Here is an 18,925-nt window from a genome sequence, read left to right on the forward strand (position 1 = left end):
GTTGAGGGTTTGGTTTAACCAGCAGTAGCTGGCCTAGACCCCCCCGATCGTTCGTCCTCGTGCTCATTTGATATGTCAATATGTCCCTTGTAAGAGCAGCCCATCCATCCATACGTACATACCTTTCCATGTCTCATGTCCACGTGCATAGCGTTAGCTCTGTGTGTGGTATGTGGGGGGAAGACGAAACCTTGCATTTCTACAGGCCCACCCTGTAATCACAACGCCACAGTTTGGACATGGACACGTTCACACGCACTACTCTGCGAGGATTCGACGCGGGGAAATAAACGCAACAGCTCGTCCACTAGCTGTCTTAGCGCCGTCCTAGCTGATAGGATCGATTTGACACGCGAGGGTAGGGGCCTAGCCGCAGACTGCCAGACTGTGTTGGCTGTGTGTGTATACTTTGGTGCGTCTGTTTGTCTGGGAGATCTGCTGTTTGATATTCGGCGGTGTCGCAGTGGGTTAAGATGGTATGCAGTGATTTATCACACGTGGGATAGGCGCATGCATGAGCAAAACAAGCAAATTTATCATGTTAGAACCTCCTTTCTAACCACGTCGAGGGGTGGAGGAAGTATATGGATTTCATTCACAGCATGCTGATACACTAGATATGATATCAGATACGGGCAAGGAAAGGAAAAAAAAGAAATTGAGACGAGCGGGAGTACGAAGTACGATTTCTTCTATATAAGAAGAGAGCTTTGTAGCAAATATTAACTACTCTGATTTTCCTTTCTTTTCCCAAGAAAACAATCACCAAACTCCGGGAATTTAGATGTATGAAATGCCATTCTCTCTCCATGTAGGCGTGTGTGTGGTTGTGTGTGTTCAAAAAATACGTCCTTCAGCACAATTGGGTTGATGTGTAGAATGGCTTTGTTCCCCCCTCACTATCAAAAATTGGAAATAGCAGAAGAGTGCGATAAACAAAAACCCACATACACAGGGAAAATAGGAGATTGGGGAGAGTCAAACCCATAATCAGCACAGTATGGGGAAGAACGAGCTTGCAAAGGCCACACCCCTCTCGAGAGCAAGTGCCACAGCGTGGATGGTGTCAACTGAACCGGCGCCAGGCCACAGGGGAAGAGAATCAATGGCGTCAAATGTCTGTATTGTATAGCAGGTCCCGCTCCATGAATTGAACAGGTTAACTTTCATGCCCGGGTTAAACTGCGGCCCGGTGGAAAGGCGGGACGGTCCGTCCTTAGAGTTTCTGCCGAGAATAGGTCTGACCCGCATGTTCACTAAATGATGCATTAATTAAGATGTGGGGTCAACCCCGATTGTCTATTATTTGCTGGCTGTCCTGCGCATTCAGCGGTGGGTAATACAGTGCTTCTCCCTGCTATTGGCAGCTGAGCAGTGGAGAGGGCCGCGAGAGGAGGACACCCAACTAAAGGGATCATAGCTGCTGTGCAGAAAGACCTCTCATCTCTCGCAGTTATCCGCGGTTCGACCAGCAGATGCTGACCGATCGGCCAGTGTTAGGCGAGGAAATCTGAAAAAGATCTTGGAAATAGGACCAGGGCCCAGGAAATGATGCTGTATGATTATTCTTCTCGAAATTCGCCGGTTTTATCAAGGGAACATCGACATGAGACGAGAGAGATCGCACCGTCGCTTTTAAGAGAGAACGTGCTAGCACATCCTCCTAACATCGTCGGAATTCGCGTGTCAAACGATGCTGCAAGAGCAAGCAAATCCGTTGGACGCTACAACAATCGGGAGTGTCCCCTCGATAATAATAATACTCAGTACTACGCATGAATCCTCACTTCGTTTCACGGGTCACTCTCCAATGAAAAAGCTACGGGTTATTTAACGTTAGTGGTTGGATTGCTGACCGCTGGGGTGACAGGGTTTTGGGATCAGCACTGCAGGCGAGTTGGGCTGGTTTATTGTCTATCCGTGGCCAAAAATGTGAATTTCGCGATGCCGTTCCGGGTTTCGTCAATCACACCAACCGTGCTGATAGAACCGGTGGAAAGCTGCGCGTCGAACGAGGGGGCGAACAAAACAAGGTGGTGATTGAAGCATTGAGCCCGAGGCCTTTTCTCCCAATTTCAAGGGTTGCCAGTATCGCCACTTCTGGCCATGGATGCCAGGTCAAGGATTGCGTGGTGGAAATATTCAATAGCTGGTCACTCAAAATAGGAATGGAACGGGCTTCAATCAATTCCAAGCGCAATCGATTACTTGATATAGCTCCTGGTTGGCTCCCGCGAGAGAGTAATCCAATCCGGCACCTAATTGCTTACGTTGTCCCTCCTTCCCCTCCAGGCAAAAATTCAACCCTATATCAAGGAAGGCGACTGAAACAATTATCAGCCAAAGGAGGATGGAGGATACTCTCCGTTCTGAATCTTTCGTGTTCTAGAAGAGGCGTGGAAAAAAGCCTGCTCCATTCTAAGCGACGACAGGCCTTGCGCTAACGATGTCTAAGTACTGGTACTTGCGGAGGCGCGCTTTCTCCTTGGGCCAAGGGATCGAGAGCTACATCCGCCACCGATCCACTCAGGGCCCAAGCCACTACGGTTGATATAACAATAATGGCCCAGCCTGGTGGGAGAGAAAGCCAGGGAATGGGGATATGAAACAGCAAGATTGAAGTCTGGTATCGCCTTCTTGTTCCCGATACTTGCATGGTATGATGGCTTTCGATTTGGATTCACTCACTCCGCAAGTTAGCCAACACACATCCAATGCCCTGCATCGGTTGAAAGCTGATAATTCAATAATCATGGGCATGTCCGCCGCGCCCCAACAAGTGGTTCCAACACAGATCCCTCACGCCATTCCCCGGGTTATTTCCCCTTGATGCTTGAAATAGTATAGCCATGTTTCCGTCCCTTCGTTGGCCTTACATATATTTCCTCCCTTGAAACCTTTCCATTCTCCTTCATTCTCACTCCTTTCCGTTTTCAGCGGTGTTGTATTTTTATTATTGCTCAGTTACGGTGGCCACATGACCAGCTAGCTGACCTGGGCTCTATTGATTTCGATCTCGACTCTCCACCACTCACCCTCCCGCCCGTTTGGTTTCTCGCCGTCCTTGTCATCTCTTACTCTTCTCTCTGCTGGAATTTGCCTTCCGTTTACTCGCCCTACGCGGGACTCTCCCGTATCCTGGGTGTTCCATTCCAGCCCGGTTCTCGTATCCCTTTTTGACCTACCCAGACTTCGCCGTTCTGCTCTCTGCTGCTAATCTGTGGAGCTTCCTGTCCCAGCTACGGCACATTCATCTCTGGTCTCTGTTGAGTCCAAAACCGTGCTAAGTCCCCCTCTGTTTCAGCAGAAAGCTCCGTGCTGCTGAGAGATCGAAGCTCCCTCACCACGGCGATATCACAAACAAATAATATTATCCCTCCATCCTCCTTCACTTCAACAGCCGTTCATTTTCCTTTTCTTTCATTTACCTTTCTCAACCCTACCTCATTGCCGCCAAAGAGCAAAACTATCCCAACCTCCCCACGGGGTCACCTGGACAATCTCACGTGAAACAAGCTCTATCCCAAACAACCATACCGAGCTCTCTACCCACTGCATTTATTTCGTTTCCTCATCCCTGTGTGACTGCATGCTGCTTGCTCTCGGTTCTGTACCGTCCACACCTTACAAATTGGCCTGTTGTATGTGTCCGGCTGTGAAATGTTCTACTCCCATCACCCATGCCCTTGCTGAGCCATGAAGCTCAGCTGACCGTTGACCATATCCTTCTCTCCCCGTTTGTTGTTGATTTATTTTTGTTGTCACTGCACTTCCTTACTATTTGATTTTTTCCTTCTTCTTCTTTTTCCCTTGATCACTCCTTTTCGCCTTTCTCCCTTCCCGAATTTTGTGTGCTGTGGCAGCTCGTTAATTTGCCTATTCCCTTTTCGATGAAGAGAGTTCAGCTCCTTGACTGTAAAACCGAAAAGAAAGTGGATTTCGTTCGGCGGGTTTTGATTTCTTAGTGGCTGGTTACAATGACAGAAGCTTTACCTAAGGGTATCGTCTTAAATTCCGAGCGCATTAGTTCCGAAATTGAAAGCTTTGGCGGTGTGGATGCTCAGGATCTCGCAAAGCTATGGCGAGGTAAGGATGCTTTCTTCGTTTATGCTCTCAAAGAAAACAAAAGCGGAGGGAAAGAACCATATATTTATGTCCGGATTGAATACAGTGGTGGAAATTCAATGCGTGAATAGATGGAAAACAGAAGACGAGCCCTTGTATACACACATATATATTCTAACATCTCAATGTGCCAGTCTACACCACCAACAGGTCTACGATGAAAGCAGATGAGGGAAGGCGGCTGGAAAATCTGTTTTGGAGAATATGGAGCAACAATTCCATTCTACGTACTATTAAAGGTACTACGCTAGCTGGCCTCTTTCTCCATATATCTGAAGGAGAAAGCATTACCGGGATGGCTCGAGGCAGACTAAGAGAAGTATGTACATTGGCCCAGATAGCTGGTATTAACTTGCGAGAGAATGTCTTCTGATATTTCTAGATCCCACAATCCATACCGCGGGTCCCATCAAGACGGCGCGTGGCCCCATCCACTTCAAGCGCCCAGCCCGAGAGTCTCTCAACGAGAACTGGTTTTAAAAGTAGCCAAAAAGCATCCCGGAAATCCTCGGTAAATTCAACTCGGACACCGTTGCCGCCTCCTATCTTAAAGAAGCCGCGACAACCATCCAACGACGCTCAGCAAACCTCCAATTCCTCTACGGTGGGCGCGAGTGAAAATGTCAGAGGGGGCGACCCCTCTTTGTCCCCATCCCCAATAGCAGGCATTGAAGTTTCTGTTGGGGAATCATCTTTGGAGAAACCGCGGAGGAAAAAGGCTACATTTGCAACAAATGTAACTTCCATGGAAGCGGAGCCGGTGTCGAGGCGGACGAAAGCCTCCCAGCTGCCTTTGGATCTCTCATCTGCAAGACATTCGCCTACCAAGACAATCCGGGCCTTACCTGACATGTATGGTTCATCAGCGCTTCTACAGCAGAAATATCCCATATCTGATGGTAGGAGAAATCTCTCTTTTCCCTTTCTTGACATATGGAATCAATCTATCGAAGCACATCCCCACTGATATCATACTAACTGCAAATGCCCACGCTGTAGAATCCGCAATATCCATAAGCCCAACCCCTACGACCATTGTAAAGCCAAACCCCTGGCTATCCCAAACTACCCATCGACCAGGCCCAACGTCAAACCCCACATCACACCCCGCTATCATCAAATCTATTCACAAGCAACAGACGCAGCAGCAGAAGCGGAGTAATAGTTCCCCTATCTCACAACAAACGCAACCATCTACGATCTCGCTAGTAGAAAAGGACTTCCGGGCGCGATTTGTTGAAAAACAGCTACAGGAGTCGCGCAACTCGTCTTTCACTAATTTAGGAAGCTCGCTACTAAACCGGGCGGATATTAAGGGGAGTGCTACAATAGTCCCTATAGCAAACACGGGCGTGACGCGTTCGCAAAACCTTCAATCATCAGCCGACGTAAAACCGGTTAAGGGGCTTCATGCGGTCGACGGCCTGGGAAAGATCCAGACAGGAGGATCTTCGGGACAGAAGCAGCGCCCATCTCAGGACAATTACAACGGTTCTAACGGTGTGGTTGAGCATGTATATGCGGAGGGCGGGAACGATGAAGGGGATTGGGAGGATATCGATAGCGATGATGATCGCTCCAAAACAATTTTCCCATCACAGCTACAGCTGCAGTCGCCATTTCAGCAAGGAGGAGTTTCTACATCCAGACCATCTCTAAGTCAACAGCAGAGCCAGTTAAGCAAGTTGATCGAGCAGGAAAGGAAGTTAAGTGCGACGATGCAGAAAAATGGGAAACACGTGTGAGAGCGCGAAAGACGGGGGGTGACTTGTGCACATCACTTTTTTCTCTTTTCACTTGACGGTGACCCCACGGCAAGAACGCGCAAGAAAGGAGGGATTCACCCTTGCGCAGAATAGCTCTTGCTCCTCAGCGGGCCCATGTTCTGTACATGTACCACCTATACCTACAATGCAGTTTCCTCCCTCCAGCGATGAGACCCCTCCATTCCCCCAATTTAACAAAGAATGAATTAAATGAAAATGAAATTCTACTTTCATGAGCTTCGAACGGGAGAAAATTGAGGATTGGTCATAGAGCCGGCGCAGGACCTAGTTCCACTTCGACTAGCTCCACGCAAGCAGTTGGAAATCCCACAGAAAGTGGAACCGACATATCTAATCTAACTCTTCGATTCTCCAGCATATCCGAGCCAGCTACTACGAAGGAGCAACCTAATATATATATATTTACCCCACCCCTTACATATGCGATGGCTTACCATATATCTTTTCTGTATATACTCGATACCCCCTAAGTTAGAAGGCCAAAAAAATTATATATATAAACTCCCCCACACGCCAGCACCTTGAGTACAGAGAACCATATAATGATTTAGTCGACACATAGTGCCTGACCCCGTCTATTCTACCCCCCCTGACTATGTGACGCTTTTCTCCCTTCTCTCCATCTTGTATTCTCTTAGCCGTGATGGGCAAAATAAATTACAAAGATCGCGCATACTCCTCCCATCCCATTACTTCATTGAGCTATCCGCTTGCTATTTTTATTTATTTTAACCTGTGTAAATACTGTATGGAAGTTTCTCAGGAAAACCGCCCCATCCAGCCAGCAGTGAGCGAGCGAGCCTTGATGAATATGGACGAAATGGCAAAGGTGAGCGGAGCAAGAAATTAAATAAACAAATTAAAAAAATATAAAAATAAAAATAAATAAAATAAACACCAATATATTAATTAATTACTATTCTTAAATCGAGATGACAAGCTCCTTCCTTCCTTCCTTCCTTCACGCACGGCACCAATCGGATGACGGGGGCTGCAGAAGGCCCAACTTACATACCACGATGAACACCCGCACACATACACATGACCTATTGACGTTTCCAGGTCAGATGGTGACAATGTAGTATTTTCTGCGATTGACTGGGATGAATGGTCTGTGCTAAATGCATCTGGGGGTTGGGGAGGGCACGGGAACATCCCCCCCGTCCCGCAGTATTGTTTGAAAGACTTGAAACCAAACTGGTCATTAACTCTTTTTTTTAAAAAAAAAAAAAAAAAAAAAAAAAAAACTTCGGGCAGATCTGTTCATGTCAACTGCATAATAATATGATAATAAAATGGACGGGAACCACAGCAAAAAGCCAACATACAACTACTACTATGTAGTCGGTACTACTACAGCAAACAATCCAGATGCAAACAAGATATAAAAGTTCATGGGAAAGGGAACAAATAAATGAAAAATGGAAAATGAAAGGGGAAAAAAATATGTATAGCAATAGGCCTAGCTAATCCCATGCACGCCCGTTAATATGCAGATAATCAAGAAGACAAAGTTTTAAGAAAAATTAAGGGGGAAAAAGGGTGGAGCGTGCTGTTAGCAGCAGTTCAAATCCAGTCGAACCCAAACCCAAAGAACCCAGACTCAGAGCCCACAAAAATCAATAAAAAAAAGAGGGGAAGGGGGTGGGCAACTACCCTCAAACCTCACCCATCTCACTCCCCTTCTCCGCCTCTCTCCGGCCCTTTCCAGACTTCCACCACCTGGCTCCCGCCCACGCTGCTGTGGCAGCCCACAGCGCCAAATTGGCCAAATCCACCCAGACCGAATGTTTCATACGGATGGTGTCCACGTCCCCCTCCGCTGCGTGCTTGGTCATGTACATTTTGCCGAAGATGCCGAAGAGCGTGAGCCAGAGGATGCTGACGATGCTGTCGTAGACCAGGGTGGGCAGGTTAACACTGGGGAGGAGGGAAAAGGCAGGCATGGCGAGGGGAATGGTGAAATAGATGACTGCGGAGAGGGAGGAGATAGTGCCGAGACAGGTGGCGTAGGTCTGTTTTATATTAATTTTGTTATTTTCATTCATTCATTCATTTATTTAGTTTAACAGAATGTTTTTCAGGTAGATTAGATATGGAGAGATAGGTTGATAAAGAGACAGAACGGGAGTGCAAAAGACGTACCCATTTGGGGTCAAATCCTCCAGTGTCCTTGCGCTGCCTGATGAGATCTTGCGCGTACAGGCCGATGACTGCGATGCCGAAAACAAACTGTAGGAAACGGAGCGAGCATCCCACAACTGTGCTGACAGTGGAGCCGATGCTGTATCGCTTTCGGACGCCGTCGATGATGAGAGCTTTGATGCCCATGGTTATAACACCGTGTGATTGATGTGGTTCTTCGGGTGGTTTCTTTTGGGTAGTGGCGTGATAGATAGATATCTATACAGTTCGACCTGGTACGTATTGGAGGGTTTTACAATAAAAACCCTAGAGTTCCCTGCTTTGTACAGAATGTGGGCGTTCAATTGCCTGGGTGAATGTCCTGTCCCTCTTGACACCTCGGGAACCCCTTCAATAAATAGGGTATTCTGCACGGAAATAGAATACGGTAGCTATTGTTTCCGGATCCGCACCTCAGTGAATAACCCACTGATGTTGTATGGACGAAAGCACCTTCGCGGGTGCGCAGCTAGGTATGTTTGTATGTGTGGCCGTTTGCGATATTATTAGGGGGCTGTTTGGTTTCGTGGAGCCAGTTAAGGTGCACAGCACTGTATTCGTTTATTAACTTGGTTGGATATTAGACGCCCTTTTTGTTTTCAACAGGCGATGTATTTTATGTCCAGCAATTCTGCAAGGAAAGGAAATGGAGGAGAGAAAAGAGAAAAAGGCCTGGGCGCAGAAGAGTTGTACACAGTACAAACTGGGCAGACCGAGAGAATGCGATATATAGAAAGGAACAGAGTGAAGGAAAGCGGTAGCCAGGCGGGAAAGGAACGGGAAAGAGAAAGAGAAGGAAAGAGAAAAGGAAAAAAGGAAGAAGAACAAAGGCAAATATCCGATACAACGGTGATCACTCCTGCAAGAAACAAAGCCAATATGGATTCCGGCAGAAGCGGGAGCCATTATATATATTCTGTTTTGAAGAAGCCAGTTCCAGCAAGTTGCAAGATGCCAGGGACTTGGAACTCTGCTGCGAGCCAGAGCGGCTTACTTCCCATCATGCAACACAGCATCTTTGAAGAACAAAGATAGGTAGCTCCAGCACCGGAGCGTGTAACAAGAGATAGGCTCCTGGTCGAATCATTCTTTGGCAAGAGTCCCCTAAAGGGCAAACCAAGCAGAGAAAAATGAAAAATGAAACCTCGTTCCTCGACTCGTGTCTAACAATAGACAAAAGGGATATGGTCTAACATGAAACAGACCACCCCCAGTCCTACCACTGAGGGACATCCGGCAGATCGCAGATGCTCAAGAAAGAACAAGAGCTGTTTGTGATCGCGGGGTGGAACAAGGCATCGGTTGGCTGGGAGCTGCAGATGGGGAAACTTAGCGGTTCAGTTAGCGGTTTGATGGAGAGCGCGAAGGGTTCAAGTTGTTACTCTGTAGCGCCGCCGGGGTCAGGGATAGATCTTGCAGCAACACGGTGGATACAAGCGCATGTTGCTGGCGGCTAACGATGCTCCAGAGCCCTCAGAAAAGAAACAAGAAGAAGTTGAGGTACTGCAGAGACACCATTTGCGGTGTATCTATTGGCTCGCAGAGGCCTGCCCTTCATGAAACAAATGTATGTAACTCGAGTAACGCTACTCAATTCCTATCCTATCCTTTGACAATCGGCCGAAGCAAGCGGGTATTTTCCTGTCGAGCAGCGATTCGCCCGCTTTACTTTCTTTTGCTTACTTTGTTCAACATCTCTTCGGCTCGACAACGTTTTCCCGTATGCACGTACTATTTATAACCTTTCTGTCAAGCAAGGAATAATGCCATGCCCGCAACCATACTTGTACTTCGCCCAATTCTACGCCTGATTCACAAGATGAGGAAATAAAGAAACGCCTGAGAAAGCCTGTTCGTTTTTCATTGATTGGTTTGGGTCGCGGAGAGTCTTTTTTTTTTTTTTCTCTTCTTTCTTTTTCCCTTTGGCTGTGGTCTCCCGATTCCCGCGTGCCATATACATATCCAACGACTCATGTCACTGATGAACCTCGCCGGTTCATAACCCAAGATTTCCTGTTTGCGTAACAGCTGGCGCCGGCTAGGACCACGAGCAGTCAGCGGACTCCGTGTTATATGCTTTTATTATTCCTATCCGATTTTTGCTCATCCAATTGTCCCTTAATTCACTCATCAAGACACCTATAACCGAACAAAACAAGGCTGGGACGGAAAAGCTATTCAAATCCAAGACCGATGACGGAATGTGAGAAAAAACAAGGCGAAAAAAATAAATAAAAGCAGACCTCAGCCCAAAAAGGAGAAATTTTGAAAAGGGAAAGAGATGGCGGTCAAAAATATCCTACTTCCAGTCCATTTTTTTTCTTGGATGGGACATTCCGGACGAAGGAGACTCCGGGGAGGGGAGAGGTGCTCTGACAAAATTGTATAATCGGGCATGTTACTTAAAATGGAAGCGCATACTCTACTCATTTTGTGTCGCCAAAAAAAATATCGGAGTGGTCAGTTGCTCAAGCGTAACAAAAGAGGGCAATAACGGGGAAAAAAAATCAAAGGAAGTACAATATCCGCATATGCACCTGTATTGGCTGATAAAGGTATAAATAAATACTCCTGTTTGCGTGCGTGCGTGCGTGTGCCTTCAAGATACCTACAAGAGTATGTAGAAATGGGTTGCGCCAAACCAAAGAAGTACCAATGTTCCAAAAGGGTGGGTGATGGGAAAGGGAAGCGGGGGGGGAAACACGATGAGTGTTATTTAGTTAGGGACGGGGGACGGCGGCCAAAATGCTATGCAAGAGGGAGGGAGAAGTTGGTCCAGAGTAAAAGAAAATAAAGGAAAGGAAAAGGGGATTCGTACGTAAATGAAGAAATGATCTAAGTAGTAAGAAGAAAAAAAGATGATAAAATGATTTGAGCGGGGAGGTTCATTCCATACAAGGGAGACAAATTGCGTTTGTTCTGTGCATGGATTCTGTGCATGGAGGGAAGTGGAAAGAGGAAGGGAAAAAAAAAAAAAAAAAAGACAACAAGAGCAGAAAGGGTAACTCTATGAAGTTATCTATGAGGAATGAATAATAGGAAATATAACAAAAAAAGGACCAAGGTGTCCCCCATAAGAAGAATGGGGAGGGATGGTGATAGGGACGGGACAATGTGGCGCAGCAGACAACGTGGTCGCTCTGGAGGCTTTTCGGAAGAGCAGGAGAAAGAGGGAGAGGAAACAGAAGGAATTGTGTTGGATTGAAGTATCAATTGGGGCCGCTCTCGTCCAAAAAAGTATCCAGACAACATCTGCGCATGTCTAGTGATGCCACGCCACACCGCGAGCCATCACCCAGCACGTATCGTACCGCCTCCAGCTACACCTTTGCCTGACGTGACGTCTCCCACACCTCCTGCTTTAGCCTGGTTGCTGGCGAGTACTTCCTGTTTGACAGCACCAGCTGGAGGTGCAGGAGAGGCAGGGTGCGGGTGTTGTGCTGAAACTTCGTCTTCGTACTCATCGCCTAGATAATTATCACCAAGCCCTCCTCCATAGCCTGTTGGGTCGTGGTCTCCTACCGGTTGGTGTTGTCGATCATATCCTTGCTGATGAGCTGCTGCTGATTGCTGTGCATGTGCAGCTGCGGCCTTGGCGGCATTCTTCGTTGCCTTTTTGCCCTTGCGACCTTTCATCTTGGCCTTTTCAAGCAGTCTCCTCTTTTCTGCTAGCCGCCGGCGCTCCTTGCGGTCTTTAATTTCATACTGCCTGATCAACGCCTCTGGTGGCCGGCCGAATATACTTTCATATTCGCAGAACTCGCATATCCAAATCTCGTCGATGTTCGGCGGGTGGTGGAGATTCGAATACTGTTGTCGTAACCGACGTTGACGAGCGGCCAAGGCATAGGTGCTTCCCGGGGACCGTCGTGTTTTCTTGCTCGAGGCGGCGTTTTGGCCTGCGCTTTGTGACGGGTGCTGAGCCTGCACCTGGCCTTGATGATTTGTCTGGGACGCTAAATTTGGGCTCGTCTGCGTCCCCTGAGTCGAAAAACCCCTTTGACCTGGGGCCATTGAAGAAAGTGGTTGGTTACCTGCCCGATGATGTTGTTGGATGGAATATGAGTTCTGGGTTTGCCACGCCATGCCTTTCGATGAGTCGGATTCGCAGGTAAAGGTGAATTGTGTTTTTGTTGGAGAGGGCTTTCTTGTCTGGTCTAACAAGCTCGTGTTATCTTGTCCCTGCGGCGTTGACGCTGAAAGAGCCGCGGCATTGGCTATAGCCGCAGAAATGATTCCTTGGTCAGAATGGTTCGAGAATTCACCTGGGATCTGTCAGTAATCTTGACCTAGGTCTTGAAAAAAATTAATATCTTGTTGAAAGTCAAGCTATACCAATTGATTCTTGGCCAAGAGAAGTTGCTACCTCCTTGCGTCCAATTCCAGATCGGCCTCCGAGCCAAGCATTCGGGTTATGAACAGCGAGAGGGGTCCTTCCGCTGACCGTACGGCTAGCATTCCGGCCATAACGCCCTCTTCCGGATCCCGATATACCGTTCCCCGCCGGTGAAGCGGGATTACCGGTTCCGTAATACGAGCCAGTTCCGCTCCCGTCATCTATAGAGGACGAATTGCCACTGTTCGTTGAAATGCCCAGGGTAATCATATCTGCAGATAAATTCGAATGGTTTCCAGGGTTACCGGACGTGGGTATCTTCCTTTTCTTTTTATTGTTTGTGTTCTCAAAAGCATCGTAGCCATCAAGTCCAGCCGAAAGCGTTTTGGTTGGCGTGTCCTCCAGATGTTTGACGTATTTCTGGCCGGTTTCGCCCATGGGGGATAAGGACGATCTATGGAACCCGCCACTTCGACGGACAACCACGGGGCCGTCTTCATCACCGCTGTCTACGCTTTCATCATACAGATGGTGGTGGTCGCCTTCAGGACTATGTTCGCGTCCGTAATTTGTCTGTTGCACGTAAACCTTGGCATTGTTAACAACATCGCCATTCCCAGAATATGAACCGTAGAAAACTTGGGTGACAGGCGGGGCAGGCGGGTAAAGTATAGATTCAGCAGCCTCAGGGGATAGACGTGCACGGATGGGACGCTTCGGTAGGGGACGGATCAAACGATCTGGGAACACAGGAGATGGAGTGTCAGGAGCGGAAGTATAAGTCCCGCCTACGTGATGACAGCATCAGCATCCAAAGATCACAAATTTGTAGAAAGTGGATTTGTATATTGTTTCTATAAAGCTCCCCAGGCGAGGTTAAGTGGGAAAAATGGTCCATGATACTTTTCATTTTTTTTAATTTTTCAATTTTTTTTTCTCTCTTCTTCTTCCCACCAAACCGAAGTACAGCTCATCAGGGAGACCCCCAGTATCAGGCATACGGTGGGTAGGTAACTGGAGTGGAAGTGACATACTCAGTGTGGCAGCCATTTTCCAACCTCGTAAATCCAACTTCAAACGAGATATCCAGGTTTGCTTGGATTCAAGATGACGTTTTGATACTGTGTGCTTTGCGGTGGAGGATTTCAGGGTGGAATGCAGGGAGGGGGAATTGTGGAATGATAGAGAAGTCAAAATCGAGCTGGGGAGCACCACGAAGTCAGCAAGATATTTCATAGATTTGACATCCCAGCGTCCATCCAGAGAGCAGATATTGTAGGTACATTAACGAGTCCTCAGAGAGGGATTGGGAGAGAACTTGCCTAGCACGATGGGGAATGAATGATGAGATGACAAATATGGGTGTACCGGGGATCCGCAAGTCGACAGCAAAAGGGATGCCGGCCGTGTGCATATATATAGATACGTTCTATATATCTCCAGAACAGCTGAATCCAACAAGCAAGCGAATCGACAGGGCGGGCAATCCAGACAGAGATCCTTCACAAGCAGAGCAAAGAACTGGCGATGGAAGCATAGGTGTCGATGTAATCGCTGGGACTGGGTGTTGAGCTTTCGGTAAATACAGCACCTGCGCTAACTGGTTTGGGAACACAACCCTCCAGGCCAGACTGGGAGATTCAACAACATTGTACCAGCATCGGCAGCCCAGGCAGCGGGTATGGGATATGCCTGTGGTCTTCCGTTATTGCCCTCCAGTTTTCTTGTATACAACCCATTCTGCATTATCTGTAACTACGTTTGTACAGGTTTACAGTCCGGATACCGTCCGTGTTAGTGGCAACAGTGTATGAAAGTACTGTCACCGTCCGTGGCAAAGTTGCAATCGATCTCAACCAGCTTTTTCATTCTACGTGTACTGTTTTTGCCCGAAGACCCGGTGCCACAGGGGAATAGGACAGAATAACAACACCAAAGCACAGCCAATGGGAACAACACGATCCGCCGTTTTTCTTGTGGGGTACTTCCGCGACATGGGCCGTAGACCCAAGCGTCCGTTGAGGACACACTCATCAATCACACGGCGTTGGTTTGGATAAGTTCTCTCTATCCAATTAACTTCCATTTATTTCGAATACGTGGATATTGCCGTGACATCAATCCGTTAGGGGGCCGTGCAAAGGGTCTTGGGGTCTCTAGGGCAAGTTCAACATTTTTCTTCAAAAGTCATCCCTTTGGAGCTGAAAAAGACCGGGCGGGGCGTTGCTTTGGGCGGGAGCCGGGACATGACAGACGTATTCATTTCTATTTCATTATCTAGCCGGAGAAGAGGAACTCGATGCTCTCTTGATGCGATCATTGTCACCCATAGTCCGATTGCATCAACAGCCCGCCCGGCCGCATGCCATCTGTAAATAATCTTCCATGTATACAACAATCTTTCTGCCATACATGTAAGCATGAATGGAAAATTGGGAACTGTAAAGGGTTTTCAGCATGTCCACTCTGGAAGGATGAGCGTGGCCCCTATCCGTCTCGACCTTACAGGATGATATCACCAGGTTCATTACAGGGGCGCTGGAAGAGGGATATAGAGCAACTGATTCGATCTCGAAGTAGGATCCGCGGATGGAAGCTCTAGAATGTACGGGACGGTTAAATTGTGTTAGTGAGGAAACAGCCCCCAGGAGTAAGATCAAAGTCACCAACATTGCACCACACCAGTTTCATTGCTGCTGCCTCGGGATGAGATTGCTATCATTAGGTATGTGTTCAGTCTGAAGGTCTGTGTAGAAAGGAACACATAATCAACATATAGTCCATGCCGGAATGATGGCGGAGTTGTCCGGGGCATCGGTTGATTTACACAACGCCATTGACATGGCGAGAGAAGACAACTACTGCAGGGATCTGATGGTGGGTTGTCCTAGTATTTTGAGGACGATCAAATCAAAAAGAAAACGCCAGCTGCTGTCCTGAGGGTGACAAACAATAACAGCAACAGTAACTAACATGCCTGGGGCGTGGTCATCGCAACGCGAGGGTTTGGCTGGGAACTTGGTTGGTTTGTCCAGAACACTTGTTAATTAATTAACCGAAGGCGCGTGTGGTGCTGGACTGTTGGCTCTGGCAAGGTTGCGCGGGGAAAAACGAGGACGAGATCCGCCGAACTCTCGCCCGGACCAAGGGTCGCCTTCTCATCACCGCGCTGATGAGTCCATTTTGTCCTGCACATCCCTCACGCTCTTGAACACTGCCTCCAGCCAAACCTCTCAGAGCATGTGGCCTTTCAGTTTGTCGTCTGTTCTGTTTCTGAATGTATTTATCTCTCCTTTTTGATCTTTGAAAACTGTTTCCAATTGCCAGTCAGCTCCCGTAGCTACGGGCGAACTCGAACCAGGACCACATCCACCCCACCCCTTTAAAAATCTATTCGTTTCTCGACTGCAATTACCTTCGATAAAGGAAATCGATCGTGACGGCTTCTAGGATTTTTATGATTTGCTAGAAGGCCGGGTTCGGAAGTCGCATTGTAGCAGGAGATAAGCCCATTCAGTCATGACTCCTCGTCGCTCGTCTCGCGCTCGAACTTTGCAACCGTCCGCCGCAATGCAGCCCACAAGCTCATCCAGCTCATCAAACTCATTCAGCCGCGCTGAAAGGAGCACGCGCTCGAATAATAAAATATCACCCCACCGTAGACCCTCCACCCAGCGCTCCGAGTCCACCGATGACTTGGAGGCATATCCTCGATCTGACCTCCCACAAACCCGCCATCGCCATCGTGGCCGAAACAACGACGAACAAGACGACATCCTCCAAGCTCTAGGTGATGAATACGATGAGGAAGACGGTGATGAAGAAGAAATAACCAGATGTCTCTGTGGACAGCAGGATTACCCTGGTCTACCTCTGATCTACCAGGGCGCTGGCAGCGCAAGCGTCACAAAACAGGGCGTGAAGGATGACTCGGTCCAAGGAGCTTCAGTGTCTGCTGAGGATATGCAGTCTGATGAGCCTGGGAGTTTGTTCATCCAATGCGACTCCTGTAAAGTCTGGCAGCATGGAGGCTGCGTGGGAATTATGGAAGAAGCTTCCAGCCCCGATGAATATTTTTGCGAAGAATGCCGGAAGGACCTACACAAAATCATTACAGCTTCGAACGGGTGAGTGATAACTGATTCTTTTCCCTTTTTACCCCTAGCCTGAAATTTTTATTCACTTTTTGGATGGTGTATCATTCACCCCTCTCCAATTGATGGGTTTGTTGAGGTCTTTCACTTCAGTTGCCCGCTCAAAACGGCCAGGACTCTTCTTCCCCTCTGAGTCGTTTTGATTGAAGATACCGTGGAGTTTTAAAGCATAAACTTGTTTCATCTATTTATTTCGTTCTATACAATACGTTCATTTTCCATTGTCATTCTCTACATTGAAGCATGTGGGCGTCACGCTTACGATCACGCAGTCAAAAATCCTCCCGCTACCTTCCAGTGGTTGGCTCGTCATCCACATCGTCGTCCAGATCCTCGTCCCTCGGCAGCTCCAGAAACCTGAAAAATAAAAAGAACCGCGGCAGTGCAGGCCTCCTCAGCACTAAACGACGCTCAACTATGAATAGTCGTGATGCCGCCTACGACGAAGAACAGTTACGAAGAGCGATCGAGGAGAGCAAGGAAGATTCAAAATCAGTCGCTGATGACCTTGGAAGCCGTAGAGGCAAGCGAAGCAGAAGCGATAGTGAAGCGTATGTTAACCCTCGAGGAGTGGATATATTCTGTTTTCTCTCGTCATTTTTCTAACCCAACAGTTGCACAACAGGAATAAACACGCTGCAAAACGACAACGCACCGGATCTCCTTCCTCTTCTCTTTCAAAACGTAGCAACTCTGCATCTCACCCACCGTCAGATGATGAAAACAAATCCAACTCCAACGTTTCCCAGGAAGGCAATGGAAATAAAAAGACCAGAGGAGTGGTTCGAAACCAACGAGAGAGGGAAGCTCAAACAACAGAGAAAGAGCCAGAAAAGGAAATAAATGATGCAGTCAGCCGACGGAAGAATCGCTCAGAACGCCGGAAAGATGGTGAGTGACTATACCCGAAGTTTCGAATGTGGAGGAGGGGCGTAGCTGACTATGCAAGTACTAGACGAAGAACCCACCGAAACAATTTCCCCAACGAAGACCAGCTCGATTCCCCCAACTATCAGCCAATCCACACCTGACGCTCCCAGTCTCGTAAACGAGCCCTCCAATACAAAATCTTCCACGCGAAAAACTGGTCGCCCACCAGCCCGCCGTGGTCGATTGGGTCGAAATCAATATACCCGAGACCGCGACTCAGTAAACGGTGACATCAGTGGTGGTGGCATCCACTCTCCCCGTCGGGGCCAATCTGGAGACACCGGAACCGGTGAATCACCTACAGGTGTCCACCTTGGGGTAAACGGTGTCTACCTCAACGGTGGGGAATCCGGGAAACCTAGTAAACCACGATATATGAACCCGCAACGCACCACAATGAACGAAATGAAGAGGCGTGTCGCTGCCATTCTCGAATTCATATCCCAATTACAGCTCGATTTGGCTTCTAGTCCAGAACAGATCAGTGGAACTGGCGGTGCCCCAGTTTCTGGAGGGAAGGAGGAAGCTGGAACGCATATAACTAACGGTGACCATCATAGTGATGAATCTACGAATTATGTGGCAGAAAAGATAGAGGCAAACGGGATTACTCAGCCCAAGGAAAAGGAATTCAAGGACCTAACGAGCCTCGAAATGATGGATGCCCTGACGCGGAATCTAGTCAAATGGCAACAGAAGTTTGGGAAATATGGAGAGAAGTGAGGTGACAAAGACGAATGGAAATCAATAATACGACCCTTCTCCATCCCTTCGTTCGTCCATAACCATATCCCATGCGGCAAAATCAGCCCACAAAAACAATCCGCAATCACCATCTAGATGCTCTTTCGATTGTTTTCATTTCCGAAGCTCGGACTTCCACCTTCTCGCCTTGTTATTTTATATACCCAAAATCTCAACCAAATCTCCTCGCAATTTTGCGCTCCCTAATTGATACAATACAACACTAGCGTCTTCCCTCTTCCTGTACGATAGATAATGTTTACTCCTTACTTATTTTCATGTTTGCCTATAAATAACATACAACTAGCTAACTCGCTGCTCCCCCATTTTCCTATGTCCGTCGTCTTTTTCACATGACCACAACTACTGCCACTCTTCTGCGGTCTACACTTGATGAATTGTCCTCGACCGGTGGAAAACCGGCTTATGGTATCAGCGTACAGACCTCCTGCGCAAGGGGTACAAGTAGTTACTGGTCTTTTTCACCACCTTTTCTCTCCGTTCCACTTTTCAAACACACCTCCCTTTTTAAATATATGTTTCATTTCAGCCGGCACTGCCCGGCCGTTTTCCATTTTCTTTGTTATTGTTATTGTTACTTCAATGTTATCCCTCCACTCATGTTTCCTTGGAATATGATGATACGGTTCTTTTTTCTCCTCCCC

The 18,925-nt window shown here is 47.8% G+C and overlaps 6 protein-coding genes across 6 annotated transcripts; 3 read left to right on the forward strand and 3 right to left on the reverse strand.

The window, feature by feature from the left end:
- Positions 1-2,184: 2,184 nt before the first annotated feature.
- On the reverse strand, positions 2,185-2,915 carry HCBG_08908 (uncharacterized protein; the record flags this gene model as incomplete). Its single annotated transcript, XM_045435957.1, has 3 exons — positions 2,185-2,306; positions 2,459-2,666; positions 2,877-2,915. 3 exons carry the CDS (start codon positions 2,913-2,915, stop codon positions 2,185-2,187), a joined length of 369 nt encoding a protein of 122 aa, XP_045283279.1.
- Positions 2,916-3,977: 1,062 nt separating this feature from the next.
- Positions 3,978-5,870, forward strand: HCBG_08909 (uncharacterized protein; the record flags this gene model as incomplete). Its single annotated transcript, XM_045435958.1, has 4 exons — positions 3,978-4,086; positions 4,260-4,364; positions 4,620-5,024; positions 5,125-5,870. 4 exons carry the CDS (start codon positions 3,978-3,980, stop codon positions 5,868-5,870), a joined length of 1,365 nt encoding a protein of 454 aa, XP_045283280.1.
- Positions 5,871-7,570: 1,700 nt separating this feature from the next.
- HCBG_08910 (uncharacterized protein) lies at positions 7,571-8,243 on the reverse strand (the record flags this gene model as incomplete). The annotated part of the gene is made up of 2 exons (XM_045435959.1): positions 7,571-7,927; positions 8,058-8,243. The coding sequence occupies 2 exons, from the start codon at positions 8,241-8,243 to the stop codon at positions 7,571-7,573; spliced, it is 543 nt and encodes a 180-aa protein (XP_045283281.1).
- Positions 8,244-11,387: 3,144 nt separating this feature from the next.
- HCBG_08911 (uncharacterized protein) lies at positions 11,388-13,482 on the reverse strand (the record flags this gene model as incomplete). Its single annotated transcript, XM_045435960.1, has 3 exons — positions 11,388-12,313; positions 12,432-13,220; positions 13,467-13,482. The coding sequence occupies 3 exons, from the start codon at positions 13,480-13,482 to the stop codon at positions 11,388-11,390; spliced, it is 1,731 nt and encodes a 576-aa protein (XP_045283282.1).
- A 308-nt stretch (positions 13,483-13,790) lies between these two features.
- On the forward strand, positions 13,791-14,349 carry HCBG_08912 (uncharacterized protein; the record flags this gene model as incomplete). Its single annotated transcript, XM_045435961.1, has 3 exons — positions 13,791-13,996; positions 14,058-14,111; positions 14,202-14,349. 3 exons carry the CDS (start codon positions 13,791-13,793, stop codon positions 14,347-14,349), a joined length of 408 nt encoding a protein of 135 aa, XP_045283283.1.
- Positions 14,350-15,683: 1,334 nt separating this feature from the next.
- On the forward strand, positions 15,684-18,583 carry HCBG_08913 (uncharacterized protein; the record flags this gene model as incomplete). The annotated part of the gene is made up of 4 exons (XM_045435962.1): positions 15,684-16,559; positions 16,859-17,137; positions 17,212-17,477; positions 17,542-18,583. 4 exons carry the CDS (start codon positions 15,952-15,954, stop codon positions 18,237-18,239), a joined length of 1,851 nt encoding a protein of 616 aa, XP_045283284.1.
- Positions 18,584-18,925: the final 342 nt, after the last annotated feature.

The sequence above is a fragment of the Histoplasma capsulatum genome (genome assembly GCF_000150115.1).
Source record: "Histoplasma capsulatum G186AR genomic scaffold supercont2.19, whole genome shotgun sequence".
Classification (NCBI taxonomy): domain Eukaryota; kingdom Fungi; phylum Ascomycota; class Eurotiomycetes; order Onygenales; family Ajellomycetaceae; genus Histoplasma; species Histoplasma capsulatum.